Below are 24,635 nucleotides of genomic sequence, written 5' to 3' on the forward strand. Positions count from 1 at the left end.
GATGCCCCCATCTGCTATACAAATACAAGATAACAAAAGTACAGAAAAAGAAATACAGAAAAATACACATGGCAACTCAACAATACTTAACAATATTCAATAATACTTAATATATACTTAATTAATTCACTTATAACTAACAACTTTCAGCAAAGTTCAACAAAATTATCACAGATAAAATTGTCCACGTAAGCAAAGTTCAAGGGTTTTCTGAAACTAAAAAAAAAATCATTATTCTTTTACAATTAACCACAGAATTAAATTAAAAAGTTCCGCTTCTATTCTATTCATATAATTATAATTTACTTAAAATTAATCCGGAGGGATGCCACATCACCAACCTGATTTTTATTTCACCTAATACTTTCGACAATAGTGTAATTTTTCTTTTTTTTTTTCAAATCTAAAATGGCATCTTGCTATTCCGAATGCATTTAAAAGTTCACTGTCCCTTATTTTTGTAACGCTTTGCTAAATTCAACAATGTCAAATGACTGACAGGTTTATAAACTGTGGACAAGCTCGATGTCATTTTGCTTAAAACAAATGTTCGTTTGTGTTGTCTTGTCTATTTAAATATACATATATACGTTTTTTTTTCCTCCGTGTTTTCAATTCTTTCTCTGTGTTTTTCAATTTTATTTTTATTTTTATTTTTAATATGGTAAATTAATTTTCCTTTCTCTTTTGCTTTTCAGTCGTTTTCAAAGCTTACAGCGTATTTTTAATTTTGGAGTTTAATTTTCTTCTAAATGCGTATGGTATTCTTCATGCCTTTGCTATCTTTTTCAACACATAACTGAATAATTTTTTCTTCTTCTTCCTTCCCCTCTCTCTATCTTTCTCTCTCTCTACCGGTTTTTCACTGTTCTTCATTTATTCTCTTTTTCTCTTCATTTTCACTATTCTTTCTTTTTTATTCCACTGTCTCTTCTCCGTTTTTTTCTTCCTCCTTTTTCCTCAATTTCTCTTCTTGTCTTTATTTTTCCTCGTTATTTCTTTTTCTCGTTATGTCCGTGGCAATCCAGGTTTCGATATATGCCCCATGCGGGGGCAAGAAGGTCAACGGCACCAAATAACATATATGTTACATAAGGGAGGGAGAAGAAACGGATTTGGACTTTGACACTTTACTTGAGGGATACTGGTACCCTGGTGATGACGTGTCCATTTTACTAATGAAGAGAAAAAGTTTACGACGATGAGAGAGATATTACAAGTGTTAAGAGACGAGAGAACGGGACCCAAGATCCCTTAAACCGTTTGTCTGGTGGTTAGGACACTTGTGGATGTATGTGTTTATATATAGAAGTTCATACCTGGTTTTGCTGCTCTGGGAGAGTCTTCATCTGGGTGGAGCTCTCTTGCTGTTTTCACCGGAATACACAAGATGAAGACAGATGTTGGGTTTTCAACCTTTTATTCTCCCAGGCATGATCTGCAGATGTCGCCATCGATGGTCTCCACTGTGGGTACCTACCACGTCCCACGTCTGGGGCGCGCATCTCCCCCCTTACTTAGGAGAGAACCATTTTAGACTTCTGCTCGGCTCGGCTTTTTCTGAGAGACTCAACGTTTCACCAACCTTGCCACGTAGCATCACATGACATCCGGTTAGATGAAACGTCACTTCCTGCAACGTGGATTAACTACAAAAATATCTCTCTGACCTCCTCCCACCATCTTCCCCTCTCTCTCGATCTACTATCTAATAGAGACACAGAGAGAGAAAATAGAGAGAGTATGAAAGAGCCAGAGAGAGAGAGAGAGGGGAGAGATGCTCTTTAACATTTATCTCAGTTGATCAAAATTGTTATAAGAGTAACCTATCAGCAAGTACGACATCAAAAACCAATGTTATAAAAACAAATAATTCTTCAGATTTTGGACTGTAAAATATGTACAAAATGTCAATGCTGTGACCAGGATTCGAACCTAAGTTAGCACGGCCACAACGTGGGGTCCTAACCTCTAGACGATCACGGCTAACACTGACGTCTGTCGCTCTTGGCAGAAAGACACATGACTACTGTCAAACTATTGAAAAATAAGGAGGAAACTTGAAATTCTCACGCATGCGCAAAAATACACTATAGCAACCATTGTTAAATGCAGCTGAATCTCTTCGCTCGCTAAGAAAAGTAGACTAGACCAGTTCTTCTAAGAACTCACCAAACGCCAAAGGAAATAAGTTAAATTAACCGCAAAAGAAACTGCAAGAAAGTCAAGAAAAATTTAATAGTGAAGGTATGAACATTTTAGAACTTTATAATACTCTAACTGTTTTATCAGAGAGGCGGTAGCACTCTCTATGTAATATAGAACCGATAGAGGACCAAGAGGCAACTCCTAAGGCCCAAAACCCAAAGACCTAAAACCCAGCAGGAAGCGACCTGCTACTAATGGAGGCGGCAATGAGCCGCCTCCTAAAAAAGACAATACTAACATGAATGTAAGTTTAAAAATAAGACTGTAAGTAAAAATACTAATTAACAAGAATAAAAAAGCATTGGAAATGCAAAAGGATATAGGGATGGTATGCCAAAAAGTATACAAACAAGATAGCTATGAATGGCTAGGCACATGGAAATAGAATTGCATCCAAAGTATAGCCCTATAGCTTTTTACAACTGTAATGATGGCAGGGAATGAAGATTGGAGAAAAGCTATAGGGCTATACTTTGAATGCAATTCTATTTCCATATGCCTAGCCATTCATAGCTATCTTGTTTGTATACTTTTTGGCATACCATCCCTATATCCTTTTGCATTTTCAATGCTTTTTTATTCTTGTATATATATATATATATATATATATATATATATATATATATATATATATATATATATATATATTAAGGTATCTTCCTCATAATTTTATGAAATAGATAAAATGCATCGAAAGATCAAGAACAAAATGAAAGGCAACTATTAAGACCAGCCAATTTACTCGATTACATCACAGGTTAACCAAGCTAATGAAAACGCTTTGAATATGACTTTACTACCAGTGAATATAAAATAATTTCTGGTTAGGTAAATACCCAGTAGTTTTGGTGGCAGGAGTAGGACTTGAGACTGTGGGACTCCGACTCTTTTTTTATGGCATCTATCTATAAATATAAAAGCGAAAATATATGTATGTGTGTTCGCTTTTTCTGTATGTCTACAAAAGGCTTTTTTTAGAGAAGCGGTCGCTCGCCTAACAACATTTTAAAACTTTTTATATCACATGTAAATCGTAATATCTCAGAGTTGTCAACGGAGCTCGCCTGTCTATTTAATTTGCTCGACTTCGGGAAGATAAATATTCAACAGTTTTCGCTCGCCGCATGTGGATTAAGCCTTTTCCTATAATTAATTTTGGCGGCATTTTTCCGGTTTCCCCCTACCCCTGCGTTCCGCAGTAAATGAAATGCTACTCCGCAGTCAACAGTTGACCGGATTAAGTCATTAAAACGTGCACCTGCCAAATCTAAGTAATTAAATAAATTCAAACGCGTTTCCATTGGTATGTCGCGGTGGTGCAATGGTTAACGTTACAATTTTGCCTCAAGGGTTCTGGTTCGATCCTCATACTTATCTACCAAAACATTTTTTTATTTTACCCCCCCCCCCGAGTTTTGATTTACCCAAAACCACACACACCTCCAAACACCCGGGCAACGCCGGGTACCCCTCGCTAGTTAGTAATAAAAACAAAAACTATCAGATTGAAAACTAAAATCAATGAAATTTAAGAAAAATAAAATTTTGGCTTTAATAAGACAGGCTGATATTTGATCAAGAAAACTATTATACAGATTGCAGTAAAAGTTTTTTAATCACAAAACCACGGGAAAACATGACTTTACATATTACACAGACACACGCACATGTATGTGTGTGTGTGTGTGTGTGTGTGTGTGTCTGTGTTTATTATGTATTATGTATATATTAATAATAAAATTTCAGTAATTTTGATCGCAGATCTATCATTGAACTAGTATTGCAACGGACATTATATGAAATAAATAGAGAGCCTGACACTTTTAGTGTGTAATGGTGTGATTGACCATCTATTCATTTGCACTAAATTGGAATTACGAGAATCGGAACGAGAGATGGGTATGTGGTGGTTATTTTACAGTAACCATCCTTAAATAGTTAAGGAAATCTAACCCTATTTCGTACGAAATTCTATTAATTGCTTGCATTAGATATTCATTTGTGAACATTTAGCCGTTTCACGTGACCGTGGTGACATATTGGAATTTATTTATTGTAGCCGGAAAATGGCTGGAGAGGTACAAGAAACCATAGACACATTTACCAATATTTTAGTTATTTTTATTTATCTTCTCAACAATTTTACAGGATCGGCAATTGGGCTCAGAATTGATCCATTAAAACCTTCCGTTAACATTTTGCTTATAGTTTGCGACGAGAACAAAGGTTATAAAGGATTTACGTGTTCAAATTCTACTCCGTACGGTCTTATCTAATCACTTGCTTCCAAGTTTTGCTTGGATACCAACTTCTTTGAGATTTAAGGCATCCATGTTTCTACAACGAATTATGCAAAGAATGAACAAGTAAACCCACTAATCTTATGTACTCCAATTCCTGTCCCATCGCCGTAATGTCGCACCCTGTTCTTGTTTTACAAGTATTTTAATGGAATATCTTCTTATGAACCATTGCACTTGTGCCCCCCCCCCTCGACGTACATACTCCAACAAACCTGCTTAGCAAGAAAATCCCACCATTTTACTGCAGAGGTCCCTAAATGCCGGAAAACCTTCAACTCTAATAGTGTCTTCCCTCGGGCAACTAGACTTTGGAATTCCCTTCCTGCTACCTGATTCCCTGACTGTACTGACACGCAACAGTTTAAATGTAACGCGAACCAAAATCTTACGTATTTCTCCTTTATACGGTCCGAGTCGCGATATGCCTTGTTTTTGTATAAACTTGAGTAAAAAATATGTGCTGGTTTAGTCAGATTTCACATTACACATTTCACATTTCTCTACAAATGGATTTGTCATTGTGCTGTAGTCAGGCGAAGGCGGAGTGAGTGAGGGTCCAGAATTCACTGCTATATAGCATGCTGACATGGTTTCTGTACAAATGTACTGCAGATATAGAGAAGTATAGCTTGTGATGCTACAGATACAAAATCTCACGAAATTTCGCTCATGTTATCACCACCCTTGTGATTGTATTGAGTTCACAGTCACCAGCTGCATATATAGATTAATATATACTAACAGAATCCAGTGTAAATTCCATGGTGGTTTACATACGATAATATCTCTCTTCATACTCTATAAATATATTTCAGCTAAATGTATTCAATTATATAAAGAGCGATTGTGTGTCTGTTTGTCCAGCTCAAACTTGCCAAATACACAAAAGCACCTACAAAGTTGATGTATATATATATATTTTTAAATTCGGTAAAATCCCACATCAACTTTAACAACATAAAAACAAATTACAAAGTTAATCTATTTATTCAAATGATACATGTATTGGCATTTGAGCGTCATAAAAACATTTAAAAAACATAAGCGGTATAAATAAATGACATAATATAAAACTTATGATCAACATTTTCTCGATTGAAACTCCTATCGGGAAAAACAATCTCGCACAAATATTCATGTTCAATTCTCATGAATATTGAATTATTTACCCTGTTTTTTCCCCATGACAATCCTCTATCCATTTTTGATTCTGTTCACGTTTTAGAAAGATCTGTCTCCATGACAATCGGTAAGCATAAGTTACAGTTACGTTCAAATTTATAGACGGTAAGAATTATAACGTCATGGAGTCATATGTGTGATATAGGAGAGCTGTATAGTATTATTACATATTTTAGCTCAAAAACAGCTTTACAGAAAAACACGAATCAACAATGTTTATTAACCAATTACACATGCATACAATTTTATACCTTAAAAATAGTACATTTGCAGCATGCGGTTTCTTAGAAAACGTAAAAAAGACTCCTTGAAGATTAAACATAATAAACAAAATTTTCAACCAAATACAGAAATAAACTGAATAAAAAAAAAAAGAAGCCGATTTCAGAAAGAAAACAAAGCATAAAAATTCAAGAAATTCACTTCCAAGCCACAGTGAGACATTAAGTATTTAGGTAGGTTTATTTACTAGTAAATACTAGCTAATACATATTAGCTGAGATATAAGTTGATGTTGATGTTGAAAATAAAAAGAAGCGTTTCAGACAGAGAGTACAAAGGAGTCAATAGAGTTATGATATTAACCAAGAATCATGGGAATATGAATTTAATGGAACAAGTGGATTTGACGACAGGTTCTCGATGTTGACAGGATTCTAGGATAAGTATTAGAGTCTTGGTAGAAGTTGTAACGGAACAAAATATATTAATTACTAGCGGCTACGCCGCATCGGCAAACACAAAGCCGAGTCAAACACAAAATCGAGTACACTGAACATCAAGTACACTCAACATCGTTTTACTATCAACGCTTACTCTGTGAACTCGGAGTATAGGAAATTCCCATATCCACAAAACAAAATCACTAAAAAACAAAAATACTCTAAGAGTAAGAATAATGAGCAAACGTTGGATAAAATGATGGTTAAACTTATTACGAACTTGCCAGGATTCGAACCTGGACTCTTCTGATCCGTAGTCAGACGCGTTATCCATTGCGCCACAAGTCCTGCCCGTATGCCGAAAGATGTTATCGCGACTGTATACAGAGAGTGCTAAATTTCGTTGACATGGGCAGGTAACTTTTTCGACAATTACACGAAACGGCCTCCAAACTCTTATTTCGGGCTTTTTGTGTGACTCGGCGTTGTTCTTTATGAACCATATATACATATATATATATATATATATATATATATATATATATATATATATATATATATATATATAGAGAGAGAGAGAGAGAGAGAGAGAGATAGATAGATAGATAGATAAAGACAATCTAGAGACTCACACCATTCAGGGGAAAAAAGAAATTTTCAATTCGGTGCATCCGTTCGAAAGTTTTATTGATATATATACACAGACATAAATAAATAAACATTTAGAATTTTATTAATAGTATAGATACTATAGCGAAACAAAGGATTTAATTAATCTATACGTTTAATATTCATTCCCCCTCCCCTTTGACCTTTCAGCCACCAAACGATAATTTTTTAAAAAGTAGATTTTGCAATTAGTTGTATAATTATTTTAAGAAAGAATGTCAGGCGGCCATTTGTTTCAACTATAAAGGTTATTCTCAGTCGGAATCATAACGACAAAGAGATAGATGCACGCATGGTACCGACGTCTTTAACGACGATATAGATTTAATTTGATTAAATAATTAATACCGAATGGCTACGTAACACAAAGGCATGCTTGTCGTCTGCTGTTGCTACTCAACGTTTTATCCAAACATTATAATTCTTTTCCCACAAAAGATTGCGTCTCAATCTCAATAATATGGACACTCTGGAAGCTTGAAACAATTTCTTTGCTATTTTCGTCCTAAAATATATACTAAACTACACCTATGCATAATGTAGGCATTATGTATAAATAATTATATTTCCTTGCCTTTTCACATTCACACAAAATATATGATCTCTTTCTAAAAGTATATTTAGACATTTATTCAAACACTGTGGTTATAAACTGTTTATATCCTGGCTGTAAAATAAATTGTATTATAGTTCATACATTGTTGTCTTAAGTTTTATTTTTAGGCCATCATGTTAGATTATGGTATTCTGTTTATTATTATTTTTTCATGTAAAGCGAAATTCGTAGTTCTCCGACAGCTGCAATGTCAACTTTGAATAAGGTTAAGAAGCAAAGTAAATACGGACAATACTGACGAAGATGTACCTTTAAATTATTATTAGATATAATAAAACAATATTTTTCTTTCTTGGGCGCAAAACCCGTGAAAATATTGGGTCTATGCTGATCGCGAAATTATATAATTAAACGATTATTAAAAATTAAACATTTTGATGGCTTAAAAAACTATTCAACGTTCTGATTTTTTCTTGTATAATATTTTTAAATTTTAGAAGTCGTTTATCCGAACTCATTTCCGGTCATCACTAAAATGATCATTTTATTGATATAACTGAGATGTTTGTGCGAGTATAAATAGAACCCGCCCAGTTAAGCTAATAACTCTTCAGTGTACAGCAAACAGCAACTAATTGCAAAATCTACTTTTTAAAGAATTATCGTTTGGTGGCTGAAAGGTCAAAGGGGGGGAATAAAGAACTTGAGTCAATTAAATATTACACGTATAGATTAATTAAATCTTTTGTTTCGCTATAGTATCTATACTATACACACAGATTTTTGCCCTTTATATAATAACTAGCGGGGCTACCCGGCGTTGCTCGGGACCGTATAAATAATGAGAAAATTGAAGTTGATTTTGAACATATTTGTTATTTGTAAGATAGATGAATTTTTAATGTCTTGTATCATTAGCTATTTCGAGCAAAAGAATATTTTACCTATCCTAGGACAGGTATTACACATGTATGAAATAATTGTACCTTTACAAAATTAAAATAAACGAAGCATGATCTCATCAATAGCAAAAAAATAAAAAAGAAGGTACTCAAATTCAGCAACAACACAAGTAAAACTTCAAATTATCGAAGCATTACCTCCCCAAAAGCAAAGAAAAGAGAAGGTAGTTGTTTAGTTATATTTTACTGCAAGAACTTAGACATCAGGGTCGGAAAGAAGTCAATACTCCAGAGGAAGGACATTCTAACCTACAAAAAATGCCTGAGTAGCACCCGGTGAGGGCGTTACAAACAATTAGCAATAAACTAACCCGTTCCCAAAGAAAGAAAGCAAAGCCTGAGAGGGTGTTCCTCTTAGAACTGCACAGAACTAAACTGCCACCGCAAAATCAACAGAGACCAGACTATTACAAAACAGTCTAATCTCTGTTGATTTTGGAGGCCAAGGATAAAAACTATTTGTGTTAGATGCTATAATACCATTTTTCGTTTCTGCTAGGTTTTTCTTTTGTGCTTGAGTCCGAAAATAAGGCGGACCAGTTAATGGGTTTCTCGGTCACTGTAGTCTGTTGCCAGATCGCTGTGACTGTTTGCTGGATAACTCGCGCACTTTGACCTATTGGAGAATGACTCAAACGCTGTGAGATATAGGTTGGCTACTATTAGATTGTTGCATAAGTTCCCGACGTTTTTTTAAAAGAAAATCAAAGAATTTTAACAGCAAATATAAGTTCATGTGGGACCCAAGCTCCAAGTTTTTGTGTGAATACCATCGACTGAAAGTGGCGTAAAATTGTCGTAAAATCACACGTCATCTTTTCACTCATTTCTTTACATGTTTTATAGTCAATTTTCCTTTAAAAGTTGAGTCTTCGTCTATCTTGATTGGGCTTCCAAGAACGATGAGCGTCATTGAGGTCATAATTACCGTGTTTGAATCTGGTAAACTAATCTTGAACAGCTCTCAGCGATAGCGTTTTCTCCATATACAGCACAAATATCCTTGGTCACTTCACTCGCTTTTTGATCTCGATTAAAGGCGAAAAGTAGCATATGCCGAAAATATGATTTTTTATCTACTTGATAATCCATTTGACGGTTCTGAAAAAACGAGAAAAAATTATATGAGCAAAAAACGATGGCCATTATCTTGTAGAACAGAATACGTGATTTCTAATGATATATAACACTTTGCCAAATATCAAAACATGTTTTAGAACAAACTTTTTTATGAAAGCGGGAACTTATGCAACAACCTGATAAATAACTTTAGTCACTATATTAGCCTATTAGTTGGTGGGCCACCTCATTCTTGTGGCATCCAATTATATATATTCGCATAAGTAACTGGACCCTCTCTTGCGCTTATTATTTATTGCCACTTCGACATAAGTGGTAACTATTTGAAAATCTGACATTTAAACTCCTGTATGTTAGTACAGTCAGGGAAGCATGAAATAGGAAGTGAATTCCAAAGTGTAGCAATCCTAGGAAAGAAGCTATTAGAGGAGAAGGCTTTCCGGCATCTAGGAACCTTAACAGTGAAAGAGTAAGATTGTGTTACTTAACGGGTCATACGACGGTATATACGTCGAGGAGGGCACAAGAGCTATAAGTTCATCAAAGCATACTTTATTAAACTACTTGTAAAACAGGCACAGAGATGTTACATTGCGGTGATGGGACAGTGAGTGGATCTTGGCTGAGAGTGTGAGACCTAATATATTAGAGACTCTTTATTGGACTCTGTCTAGAAGAAGAGACGAGTGATAGATGTACCAGGGTAGATATGGCAAGAATAATCTATACATAGGCGAATGAGGGCTTTGTAGAGATATAGGATGTTCTCATGTGTGAATTAAATATACTAACTCTTTGATAATCCATATTAAAAACGTCATCTTTTATTGATTTAAACGTTTAGCTAATGTACAAGACGATTCTTTTTATCGATATCGTATGTTCAATTGATTGAAACCATATGCATTCATTTTACAGGAGACTGGATCGATGAAGCAGAAAATTAATCTTCTTTACATGTCAAAAGGAAAGTTTGACAGTCGACAAGTGAGTAGCGTTTCTTTCATATTGAAAATGAAACCCAAGTAGTTAAAAGATTTGTAGCAATCAGGTTTAGAAACATGCTTTCGTGTGCTACGGGAATTGAAGTTATTTTCGGCTGAATGACTGGAAGAACGTCCGTCTCGTTTCTTCAGAAAGTCGCCGCGTTCTTATTTCGAGATATTGATGTCATCATCTCGCTAGAACGTCATTCTATTTATTTTTTGTTTCGAAGAACGCGTCGCGTTTTTGCGGTAAAAATGGAATTTTCGTTTTGGAATTCAATCTTGCCAAAAAACGTATTTATTTTTAATCGATCATAAATGTTTGATGATGTGCGCTTCATAATAATAGGATGGAAAATAATTTTGTTGTGACTTAATTGTTACAGCAGCCATATTTATGTTGTATGCTCGCTGAGTCTTTCTTAAGTACAGCGTTATTTTCGGAAGACAAAAATCAACGCAGAGGAGACAGATGCAAAGAGCACGAAAATATAAACCGGATATAGAAAGAGAAGGAACAGGAAGGACTATGCGGAGAAATAAAAAGCAAAATTAAGAAAATTGTCTAGATAAAGAAAAGGAAGTGTATCAATCTATTATATAAAGTAATGTGTGAGTATGTGTGTGTGTGTGTGTGTGTGTGTGTATCCAGTTAAAAAAAACACACACACTCACACAAAACAGACAAACAAAAACGAAATTACAAAACTGATATGGTAAGAACCCCTGAGAATGGATAACTCAGTCTACAAAATACGTTAGCAAATGAGAGAGAGAGAGAGAGAGCGAGAGAGCGAGAGAGCGAGAGAGAGAGAGAGAGAGAGAGAGAGAGAGAGAGAGAGAGAGAGAGTAAACTAATCGTGATACTCCGGCGGCGTTCAAGATACATTCCAGTGTCAACTTCTTATTTGTAACATTGTATGTTTGTAAAATAAACTTGTAATAACTTACTCTGTGTGTTGAATCTCCTTTCATTTGATCAATTTATACCCATTATATTCTCCCGGGATATATCAGATTTGGCGACGAAAGATTCGAGAACGAACTCACATTCAATGTATATCATAATTGACGACGAAGGGTTCGAGAACGAACTCACATCCAATCTATATCATATTAAGCGACGAAGTATTCCAGAACGAATTCACATTTAATCTATATCAGATTTAACGAGGAAGGAATCGAGTACGAAATCATGTATAATCTAAAATAGATTGGCAAAAAGAGGATTCGACCACGAATTTGCACCAAATCTATATAAGATTGGCGACTAGGAATTCAATTGATAAAAGAATATCGGAAGCCTAAAAGGGTATACACAGTTTTATAGGAAGTTACTAAAAATAATGGAAAAAGAAATATATAGAAATGAAAGATTATGGTCGAAATATTACTTGTTTGTTGGATACATTTCAACGATTGACTGAACTACTTGGGGAAAGGTAGACAAACCCGAATTACGAAGTACAGACAAAATAGCAAGAGGTATTGCGGGAAGCAAGCTAAAATTTAGAGGAGGATTTGATGCTAAAGTAATACTTGATAACAAAACGCATAAAACGAAGATCTATTGTCACGTCAGGGAAAAATATAAATTCATTCGACTTTGACTTAATAGTTTTATTGAATTTATGAGAGAAGCCGATAAAAGTGGCGAGTATGGTAAAGTAAAGACAATAAAAATTGTTAAGGGTTTAAAAAGCGAATTTAATAAAGTCTTTTTCGACGAACTAGGTCGTTATACAAAGTCGGAAGTGAGATTCAAACTCAAAGACTACGTAAAATCAGTATTTAAGCAAAAAAGAAAAGTCCCATTTTAATTTTTAGATAAAAAAAAGAGGAAAATCGTTAGATGAAAAAATATTAGATGGAAAAAATGTTAAATGAAAAAATGTTAGATGAAAAATGTTAATAAAAATCATTAGATAAAAAAGTAGACTTCTCTGAAGGGGCATCACCTACAATGTACGTCCCCCCCCCAAAAAAAACTCAATAAGATAAGGGTCTGAGCGAATTTCTCAACCGGACTGAATAAATGCCTACTTTGGAGTTGCATGCAGTTCTTTATTTCTACATTCTTGCTATTTCCTGTATCCGTTAGCTTCCATGGCCTACAGAGACCATTAATACTGTCCGCTGTCTAACCTGGTATAGCTCCCCTTCTCCTCCATCAAACTCAATCTCTCTTAGAGACTACGTGTCTGTCTTACAATATTTCCTCTCTGTTCCTTATCTGACATAACCACGAAGTCATCTTTGTCTTTCTTTTGATCTATTATTTAAAATTTTTTGTTTATGTTAAAAATTCCAAAGTTATACAAATTAAAATAAGATAAAATTTTTTTGCTATCCAAAAATTTTTCTATTCACAAACATTCAAAATCGCCCATGATAATTACCCGCCGTTTTCCTGGAGACGAACACTATAACAGATATATATATAGACGGAAAGACAAATAGAAATCTTGATAAAAAGAAGTCGTAACAAAACGATAACCTTGCTAATAGTATAAATAAAATGTACACCACGATTATGTATGGGTTTGTGAAAATTCCATTAGAAATGAAAAATTTAGAATTAAGATTGTGTGATATAGACAAGAATTTGCCAGAGAAATTGCGAATTCCTCTTTTACTGTGCCGCAAGACAAAATGGTTGCTTTTGAGACAGCTGCTACTATTCCCTTATGTAGTAGTTTGGGAATATTATGTATACTGGAAAAATATGTAGAAAGCCTCGAAAGGATTTATTTACAACCACTGTTATCAATCAACACACATCACGGAAGAATAACATCGAGGAAAAGAGGACCGATTATATATATATATATATATATATATATATATATATATATATATATATATATATGTATATATATATGTATATATATATATAGAGAGAGAGAGATACAGAGAGAGAGAGTGAGGGAGGCAGAGAAACAGAGAGAATGAGAGAGAGAGAAACAGAGATATATAGAGAAATAGAGGATGTAGAGGTTGAAGGAACACTGCTACGTTTCATCTACACAACCCCATGTGATTGGCCGCCGTTCGCATAATCTACTGGGATCAAAAACAGCATAGTGCTGCAGAGGAAGGTCAGAATGCGGAGAAAAATATATTCAATAAGTTGAAAGAAAGAAAAGAGTTTGAAAATGTCATTTGTAGATGGCATCTTTAATAGCCAATATATCGAGGTATGTCTACCGATAAAGAAGCTGCTAAGGAATTCTGATCGAAGTTTTCCTTTATTATTTATTTGGAAATAAGATAAACACAAAGAAAAATTCCGATCAAAATTCTTACTTCTACACAGATTTTTCTCCAAATATCCAGCAGTAAATATATTACTAACCATTCACAAGCTATTTCCATTTAAGTTTATTTTGCATTCTCAAAACTTTCAAATAATATAATAATTTCTATGTCATATAAGATAACAAACTATAACAAACTATAACAATATGCAGGGCGTCTCAGAAATGGTCTGACACATTTGTTGGTAAAAAATAAATAAAAATAAAATAAAATAATAAATAAATAAATAAAATTAAAATAAATAACAATTTGATAAGGAAAATACATTTTTATTTTTAAATGTATGTAGAATGTCATTTTATTTCACACGGTCTTAAATATTAAATCCACCAAATGTTTCCTATCATTGCTAACACACGATTGTAGACGTTCACAAAAGTTTTCAATGACTTGATGAGTCATTTCGAGTGGACTAGCAGTAATTTCAGAACGAATAGCTCATTTTAATACTTAAAGAGATCAAGGGTAGTGGCTGAATACTTTTGACTTCAAATATTCCCACTAGAAAAAATTGCAGGGGTTTAGACCAGACGATCTTGCTGGTAAAGCAATATCCCCACACAAAGAAATAAAATGATTCGGAAGCATTTCCTTAAAAGATGCGTAAATACAAATATCAATGAATTTCTAGAAGTGTAAGCCATTTTGAGTTTCAGAAGTTTCAGATGGTTCGCTGTTACACACACGTCCTGGGAGATGACTTGTTTGTAGTAGACAGTTCCACAGAACAAAATATTCTTACCGTGTCGAGACGGAAAAGAACATGTGAAATTGCCACAGAAAAGGTTTAATATTTATGAAGCAATTCTGGTTTCTGATTGGTTGGTAGCAGAACGTGAATTAATTTGATTCGTCAGTTCTTAGCAGCATCGTTTATAAATAGAATCGTCCGACTGTGTGGCATAATACCCCATTACTCTCTTGAGATGATGGGATGTGTCTCCTCGCGGCTTCGGCTGCAGGGAGACAGGGTAGTACCAGTCAAGGATTCGTCACTTGACACTCAGCCCAACAGGTGAGGGGCCGGGAACCGGCCAACCACCTGTTGGACTGAGGTACACCGCCTGGGTAATACCTAGGAGGTCCACCCTCCCAGGCCTTGCCACCGGGCTTTCCGGTGGGGCAAGTTTATTGCTTGCTGCCTTAGGCGCCCCGACCGGGGAATGCCGACGAGGTTACTCAGGCAATTTTTAGAATTGCAGGAGTGCCCCTCCTTTAGGGGAGCCTGCGGGTATCCCACTTTCCAGGCCTTGTGCCAAATAATGCTGATGTGGGCAACATTTAAATAAATACCCCATTACTCTCTTAAGATGATGGGATGTCTCCTAGCGGCCTCGGCTGCATGGAGACAGGGTAGTACCAGTCAAGGATTCGTCACTTTACACTCAGCCCAACAGCTGAGGGGCCGGGAACCGGCCCAGCACCTGTTGGACTGAGGTACACCGCCTGGGTAATACCTAGGAGGTCCACCCTCCCAGGCCTTGCCACCGGGCTTTCCGGTGGGGCAAGTTTATTGCTTGCTGCCTAAGGCGCCCCGACCGGGGAATGCCGACGGGGTTACTCGGGCAATTTTTAGAATTTTAGGAGTGCCCCTCCTTTAGGGGAGCCTGCGGGTATCCCACTTTCCAGGCCTTGTGCCAAATAATGCTGATGTGGGCAGCATTTAAATAAATACCCCATTACTGTCCTAGCGGCCTCGGCTGCATGGAGACAGGGTAGTACATGTCAAGGATTCGTCACTTTACACTCAGCCCAACAGGTGAGGGGCCGGGAACCGGCCAACCACCTGTTGGACTGAAGTACACTGCCTGGGTAATACCTAGGAGGTCCACCCTCCCAGGCCTTGCCACCGGGCTTTCCGGTGGGGCAAGTTTATTGCTTGCTGCCTGAGGCGCCCCGACCGGGGAATGCCGACGAGGTTACTCAGGCAATTTTTAGAATTGCAGGAGTGCCCCTCCTTTAGGGGAGCCTGCGGGTATCCCACTTTCCAGGCCTTGTGCCAAATAATGCTGATGTGGGCAGCATTTAAATAAATACCCCATTACTCTCTTAAGATGATGGGATGTCTCCTAGTGGCCTCGGCTGCATGGAGACAGGGTAGTACCAGTCAAGGATTCGTCACTTGACACTCAGCCCAACAGGTGAGGGGCCGGGAACCGGCCCAGCACCTGTTGGACTGAGGTACACCGCCTGGGTAATACCTAGGAGGTCCACCCTCCCAGGCCTTGCCACCGGGCTTTCCGGTGGGGCAAGTTTATTGCTTGCTGCCTGAGGCGCCCCGACCGGGGAATGCCGACGGGGTTACTCGGGCAATTTTTAGAATTTTAGGAGTGCCCCTCCTTTAGGGGAGCCTGCGGGTATCCCACTTTCCAGGCCTTGTGCCAAATAATGCTGATGTGCGCAGCATTTAAATAAATACCCCATTACTCTCCTAGCGGCCTTGGCTGCATGGAGACAGGGTAGTACCAGTCAAGGATTCGTCACTTGACACTCAGCCCAACAGGTGAGGGGGCGGGAACCGGCCAACCACCTGTTGGACTGAGGTACACCGCCTGGGTAATACCTAGGAGGTCACCCCTCCCAGGCCTTGCCACCGGGCTTTCCGGTGGGGCAAGTTTATTGCTTGCTGCCTGAGGCGCCCCGACCGGGGAATGCCGACGGGGTTACTCGGGCAATGTTTAGAATTTTAGGAGTGCCCCTCCTTTAGGGGAGCCTTCGGGTATCCCACTTTCCAGGCCTTGTGCCAAATAATGCTGATGTGGGCAGCATTTAAATAAATACCCCATTAATCCCAAAATATTGCAACAGAATTTTTTTTACATGGGGGTAACCACTTATCAAGGCTCGGAGGCCACTCAGGGATAAGGGTTATTGCGTGTACAGTAATCAATGAGATAGTATTGTAGTAATCATTAGTATTGGAGATTTGATATGGGGCGGTTTGTCAGGAATTTGTTTATGTTGGACTTGAAGACATCCAAGTTGTAGCCAGGTGGGAAACAGGCAAATGGAAGAGTATTCCACAGTCGTGCACTTCTGAGAAAGAAGCTTTGTTCATGGAATCTACGTTTGGATTGAGGCACAGATAAAGAGTGGGGAAAATTATTGGCAGTAGTTTCAGCCAGACGGGTGTTTCTCGTGAAAGATTGGCGAGGGGGGGACGAGAGATTGGAGCTCAGACGAGCACTTGCCATGGAAATAACGATAAAACAAAGACAGGCTCGCAACGTCTCTTCTGTGGGAGAGAGGCTGCAGGGAAGAGAAAAGGGCATCTCCCACTAAACCACGAAGTCTATTTTGTACTCTGTCAAGGCAGGATAGGCTGTTTTTAGCAGCTCATGTGGCAGCAGTACTTCATCCTTGGACGTACATGGCTTTTATACAGATAGAGATTTGCATCATTAGTGAGATATCTTCTGAAGCGGTAGAAGGATCCCACCATTTTCCCAGCGTCCTTGGCAACAGACCTGGTGTACTTGTTCCATTTCAGATCAGGAGTAAAGGTCAAACCCAGAAGCTTGTCAAAACATGGAGCCTCCCCAAGACGGGAGCCATCCATTTCAATTGATGCCAGATGCTGATATAAAGATAGAAGCTTGGTTTTGGATGCATTAAAAGTGACCAGCCACCTCTTCCCCTACTGCACCACGCACTCAAGATGAGAAGAGAGCGAATCAGAGAGAACTTTGTCATTTACGGCCGTTGATGTGTTGCTATAGATGGTCGTGTCATCAGCATAGATGTCAAAGAATAATTTAAGTATGTGTTTCGGGAGATCATTGATGTAGATCAGGAAGAGAGTTGGCCCCAGGATTGACCCCTGAGGGACTCTAGCATTAATACTGTGGGCCTTTGATTTCTGCCCATCAACCACTACTCTTATGAACCTATTGGAGAGAAATGATTTAATGATTGAGTAAACATTTCCAGTGATACCGTAGCTGGAAATCTTGTGAAGTAGGCCCTTATGCCATACCTTATCGAAGGCCTTTGATATGTCAAGAGCAATTGCCCTGGAAAGGAAGCCTTTGTCAAGAGATTCACTAATCCTATGAGATATAACCGTTAGCACATCTGCTGTAGATCTTGCAGAGCGGAAACCATATTGTGTGTCACTAAGAAGGTTGTTTCTGTTGAGGTGGTTGACTAATTCTCTATTTAATATGAATTCCAACAGCTTACTCATGACACCCAGGAGACTTATTGGTCTGTACTGAGAGGGAGATGACTTTTCACCTGAATTCTTAAATACAGGGCATACTAATGAGGTTTTCCAGGGTGTTAGAAATCACTTCTCCTTAAGGCAACGCTTAAACAGTTTTGTAAGTATGGGGGCAAGTTCTGGTTGGAGCTTTTTTAGAACTATAACTTGAATGCCGTCAGGGCCAGTTGCTTTACTGGAATCAAGGTTCTTGATTAGCTTGGCGACCTCATGCACAGATATTTGTATGTTACATAGCGTGTTGCATGTTATAGGAGGAAGCACGGAGCTTTGATGGCCTTTGTCGCATAGGGTAGAGTTAACTGCAAAGTTCTTGGCAAATAGTCTGGCCTTGTCTGATGCTGACGAGATGACCTCAGGTCAAGATCCTGTTTGCTATTTGCCAGGACTGGTGGGAACCAAGCCGCTGCTCAGCTACTTTGGATTTAGCGGACTAAGCATATAGCTCTCTTACATTTTTTATTACTCTTTTACAGTGGTTGCTGGCAGTCCTGAAAGCAGCTTTAGTCTCAGTACATCTATTACGTTGGTAGCTATGGAAAAAGTGATTTCTGTGCGCGATGGCAGCAACACATTCAGGGGAGAATCCTGGCTGGCTGTTAGGTTTTTGTTGGAATTTTTTGGATGGTATGAATCGGTCATTGCCTACAATTAACCATTCGGTCAGGCCTGATACTACAGAGGACACATCCTTTTTAAACATGGAATTCAGAGGTAGGTCAGATATGAATGTACGGAAGCTATCTCAGTCAGCCATAGAGTATCGATATACAGTATGGTGGAGAGGTACGTCTGAATACTTATTACATTTCATTTTTATCTTAATTGCTACAACAGAGTGGTCGGAGTATCCGAGAGGAGATAGAACGGAACATGAACATAGCTCAGGTGAAATTGTGAGGAAAAGGTCTAGAAGGCTTGCATACTGACCTGTAGTATTGGGCACACGGGTGGGTTCGTGAACAATCGTAGTGAAGTTATAGACAGTGGCAAAATCATGACAGAACCTTCCCTCGTCATCGGTTTTATTCAAGTGGGTCAGCCATTCCACATTATGGACATTGAAGTCACCGCAAATGTGAATGTTAGCCGAAGGATGAGCAGACAGGATGTGGTCAATTTTCTCAGATATGGTCTTAAAGATAGTAACCCCACTGTTGTGGGGGCGATAGAGGGCAAATATAAATGCAGCGGTGTAAGCTAGTGCAACCCGAAAGCACATATGAGGTAAATTAGGGTCTTCTCTGGAGATATCCCTACCACATGGAAAGCCATCTTTGGTGTAGGCACATATTCCATGCCCATGGCGATCTTGGGGGTCAGATTTTGATGTTAAGTTAGAGTATCCTTTAATTATGAATTCGTCTAGGGAAGTGGTTGGCCTTGTGCCAGTTTCACTTAGAAAGAATATGTCCGGTTTCGCCTCCTGTAATTGTGTTTCAACCTCTGGAAGGTTGGAACGGCGACCCCTGATGTTGGAGAAGGGGATATGGTAGTAGGGGTCTACGTTGGAGGATGGGGTTCTAGGTTTATTCATGTTTTTTTTTTTTTTGAGATTTGTCATGATGACGTTTTGGGATTTATGGAGCAGGTCGGTAGACTTGGTTGGAGCAGGACAGAGAGGGAAAGTAAGAGAGAAAAAGACAAGAATTTATTTTTAATGACATTCTACGTACATTTAAAAAACAAAAATTAAAAAAAATTATTTAATTGTAATTTAATTTTCTTTTGACCTGCAAATGTGTGAGATCATTGCTGTAAATTGCTTGGATCATTACGATCCAAGCAATTTGCTTACATCAGAATTTCCCATAAGTTTTAGAACACTAATTTCAAACAATTTTCTTTACAAATTTTCATCCTAAAAATGATTCTATATCATGTAAACGATTTATTTACTGACTTTATTTAATTCTCAATTCAATTTATATATGCAATGTAATTCTGATTCAAAGAACAAATGGTACAACTGGGAACATAAGTTATTTTGAAAGAAAATATAAGTTGGAAAAATGAAAAGAAAAATTAAGATATATTACAAATGAAAAAAAAAAAAATAATATAAAAAAAGGAAATTTCGCATTATTTGGATGATTCAGACTACTGTTCTGTTCTTGAGTGATATTTGATTGTTGGAACCTCCGACATTCTTCAACGTTAAAAACATTTCAGGAATCTAACAACAAACAATATTTAAATAATAAAATGTTTTTTTTTTTCAAAATAAAGCTGAGGGAAGACTGAAGTGTTTCCGCGAATAGCGGCAACTAAGTCTGTTGAGGAAGTCGCGCGTGGCGAGCCTATCATTCAACTTGTCGTTACGACAATCAGCTCGGACACAGAGTCATGTGGAGAGACGGACATTTATCGATTGCTTGTCGTTCTCTACTGACGCTGCTGCATGTTGTCGATTCTGACTGTGACAAGGGCGCATAAGTGACTTGTCGTTTGCAAAGAGACAAACAATCAGGTCGTTTGTCTCAAACTAATTTAAGAAAAGTTATTTTAATAAACAAGCTAGGAGTATTTATGATTTTTAATCGTTTATATTCATTTTAATATGCATTATAAGTTTTTGAATAAATCTTAAATGTAAGGCTAGCACTAAGCTACACCTTATCTACTGTCTTTATTTGAAACGTTACTTTTGAAAAACAAACGAATCCTAATCCTTAATAATTGCAGCACAAGACAACTCGATAAGAACCAACCACATCAAAGCAAAGATCGACAAAACCCTCAGAAAACAGCAAATGTAGGCTCTGTGGATAAAGAGACGAGACGATAAACCATATAATAAGTGAATGCAGCAAACTGTCCCAAAAGGAATACAAGAACAGACACGACCAAGAGGGGAGGGTAGTACACTGGGGAATGATAGAAAAAACTGCATCTCGAACGCACAGACAAGTGGTACAAACATAACTCGCAACAGTACTTAAAAACGAGAATCACAAAGTCCTATGGGACATGGACATACAAACTGATAAACCCATTCAAGCAAGAAGACCGGATGTCGTAATAATTATAAGAAAGAAAAATCCTGTCAAATCGTAGATTTTGCTCTTCCAGCTGACTACGGTGAATATCAAAGAAAAGGAGAAACAGAGCAAATACACAGAGCTAGCCAGAGATCTGAAGGGGATATGGAAGATGAAGAAAATCAAAATAATATCTATAATAGTAGGAGCACAAGGAACAATCCCGAAAAACTTTGAAAAAAGAATGGGAGAAACGGGAATCAAAGGAATGACTGGAAAAATACAGCGAACAACAATCATGAAAACAGCTGAAATATTAAGAAACACCCTTAAATGTCGAATCTAACTCACAGAAGCAACAAGCGAGGGCTAGACAAATTGCTGCAAAGGCAAAACATGAAACACTACATGGAACCAAGAACGCTGAAACCGCATATCTATAAGTTCTTTAACCCAACCCTACCCCCATTGCCACATTACTGCCCCCCCCAAAAGAGCGAGATCAAATAATCAAGTAGATTCAAGGAGGAAGGAAAGACCAATGAACTGACCAGACCTCAGCTGAAAAGTGCGAAGAGAACTGGGACCTTGGAGAGGCTTATTGCCACTCAAATACCAGCAAAGACCAATAGCTGTTGCCAACGATAAAACAATGGAAAGAAGCTGTTGCGATAATGCAAATTCATTTACAAATGTTATCGAAAAAGGTGGAGAGTATTAGGAACCTGGGGAGACTTGTTGTCATTCAGCTTCCACGGAACACCACAGGCTGTTTACAGGGAAAGATCTCTGAAGACCTGTGTGAAAGCTCCATGAGAGTCAATGATAATAATATGAAAATATATTATGGATGAATTAAATTATATAGGTAATTTTATAGAAAACCTGATGTCCATTGAATTGACTTTTCTTAACTGTGTAGTTTAGCGAGGGAGGATTTTTGTCTCTTGCGTGTATATCTCATTATATGTGTCTCTTTGTATTTATCTATGTATGTAACCGTGATACATCTAGTGTGTGTGTGTGTGTGTGTGTGTGTGTGTGTGTGCATATATACGCGATAAAGTTCACCTTTTTCCTGTTATCCTATTCTTCTCTGAAATGCGATTCTTTTCGTTACTAGTCGGTGAGCTGTGAAGAGCATCTAAGACGAAAAAACGATGCCGACTAAAGCTTTTGTTGCGTTTCTTTTTCCGACGCGTTTTTGCGCCTATCTTGCCACGTCTGTTCCGCCCAAAATCAGGAACTAGACTCACTTGCATGCGAAAGAAAAGATATCTTCCTCTCTTTCTTTCTTTTTTTCTTTCTTACCACGTTCTGTATTACACGAACCCGAGTGACCTATTTCAGGTGATATCGTTGACCCCAGTCACAGAGTTTGACATACGTCAGCCTTAAACCTTGAACTCTTTTTGTACTAGCTAACCTTCACAGCAAAATCACAATTTTCAACATGCCGGCGTTACCTAGAATAGATTACATATAAACTGTATTAAAATATTAAATATACTAGTAATAGTAACCAATAATTAAAATTATTAATCTATAAACGTGAATAAAAGTAGGATGATGTAATTTTATCGCCCGTTCATATATATATATATATATATATATATATATATATGATATATGTGTATGTATGTATATATATATACATATGTACACACAAACACGCACACAAACACACACACGTGTGTATATATATATACAGAGAGAGAGCGAGAGAGAGAGAGAGAGAGAGCGAGAGAGAGAGAGAGAGAGAGAGAGAGAGAGAGATCCCGGCTATCTAATAATATGTTGGCAAGTTGAAATGAACATTTAGCGTTTCAAGTTGCCGACATATTCATCCATTCAAAAAAAGATTTTACTCACTATAAACCATCCTTGGTGTATGATTACTATATTTCTGTTAATTTTGGTGTTATATGATCAGTAGTTTAAGAGTTTATCAGTTCATTATTTACACACGCATACATACACATGCCTCTTGATGCATCTCTTATTTTAATCAATAATCTCATAATTACTTGAATAATTCAGACAGAATGTAATATCAATATATATCAATGATCCTAAATATTTAATCAGAAAGACCCCCAAAACGTATTTGCAAATTAATCTTTTCACCATTATTTTTCAATTCATCTAGTCTATTCTTAAAATAATCTATACCAGTGGGACCTGTGAAAATTCCACAGGGGACAGATTCATACGAAATAGATTGATATTGGCATTCTGTAGATATTCAGCGTAAATTGAGATGTTCTGATATTATTGTACCTATTTTGTTAAAACTGCAAAAGTATTTATCCAAGCTAGCACGGACGCCCGGTGTAGCCAGGTCGTAAAATACGGTTAAATATGATATTTTAATTTTTACAGATTTTTATATATTATTATAGAGTTAATATTCTATCGATTATATAGTTGGGATTTCAAAAATTTAAAATATATCTACATGACTTGGGTTTATCAACTTTAATCTAAACCGAAAGCCACACACACACACACACACACACACACACACACACACACACACACACACACACACACACACACATATATATTATCAAGAATTCTTCAGAAGTTTCAGTGTTGATTATAGCTGAAAGAACTAAAGTTATATATATATATATATATATATATATATATATATATAACTTTAGTTCTTTCAGCTATAATCAAAACCGAAACTTATGAAGAATTCTTGATAAAATTATTCATAAAAAATAGATTACCAAGGTGCCATTAGCTAAATTCGAAACCGAAACCAAAACTTATGAGGAATTTTTGGTAAAATTATTTAAAAAAAATAGATGACTTAAGTGCTATAAACGAAACCGAAACCAACATGATGAAGAATTCTTAGTAAAATTATTTATAAAAAAATTAAATGACTTAAGTGCCATCAGCTATAATCGAAACGGAAACCAAAACTTATAAAGAATTCTTGGTAAAACGATTTATTACAAGACATGGAAGTACATAACAATTAAACTACCCGGATGTCAGCGTGACATAGGAAATAACACACACGCTATCGTATTATAATCTGTATTACAACTATTGTGAACCTGAAGCCAAGAAAAATTTTTTTTTTTTAAATATCGAGGAAAGCATTGATCTGGAATGGAAAACTTACAGCAAATACGCTGCGAAGGTCGCTAGAAAAAAACAGTTGTATCATTCTACTGCTCCAGAAGATATCTCACTCTCGCCACAATCTTTTATAATCTTTAAAAAACCAAATACGCTTTAAGATGCAATACTGTTGCCAAGTCTGAGGAGATGCTGCTCGAGCCACTCTTTCCTGCCCTGAGTACAAAACTGATTTCGAAATCTGGTGAGCGATGCCATTTTCTCTTCCCTACTAGACTGTTGCTAATCTATTTCTGCTTTATCATTATTTGCATGGCAAGTGCTTTACTGAGTCTCCCCATCTTGAAAATGTTCATCGAGCTACAACAGCTATCAACAATCTCCCTTATTACCTGCACCTGTGCCTA

At 37.1% G+C, this 24,635-nt stretch overlaps 2 protein-coding genes and 1 non-coding gene across 5 annotated transcripts in view; 1 reads left to right on the top strand and 2 right to left on the bottom strand.

Moving 5' to 3' along the window:
• LOC145244643 (ribonuclease P protein subunit p29-like) overlaps positions 1 to 24,635 on the bottom strand; it is a 230,794-nt gene that overhangs the window by 160,896 nt on the left and 45,263 nt on the right. The gene's annotated exons all lie outside the window — the stretch shown is intronic.
• LOC145244257 (uncharacterized) overlaps positions 1 to 24,635 on the top strand; it is a 211,899-nt gene that overhangs the window by 50,048 nt on the left and 137,216 nt on the right. For all 3 annotated transcript variants that reach the window (XM_080107149.1, XM_080107148.1, XM_080107147.1), the window contains exon 2: positions 10,541 to 10,609. In XM_080107149.1, the coding sequence (XP_079963275.1) occupies positions 10,541 to 10,609 (69 nt within the window). The remainder of the gene's footprint in view (positions 1 to 10,540; positions 10,610 to 24,635) is intronic.
• On the bottom strand, positions 6,631 to 6,703 carry Trnar-acg (transfer RNA arginine (anticodon ACG)). Its single transcript has one exon. It is a non-coding gene; the product is annotated as a tRNA-Arg (tRNA).

The sequence above is a fragment of the Euprymna scolopes genome, chromosome 1 (genome assembly GCF_053919585.1).
Source record: "Euprymna scolopes isolate OS-2025 chromosome 1, ASM5391958v1, whole genome shotgun sequence".
NCBI lineage: Eukaryota > Metazoa > Mollusca > Cephalopoda > Sepiida > Sepiolidae > Euprymna > Euprymna scolopes.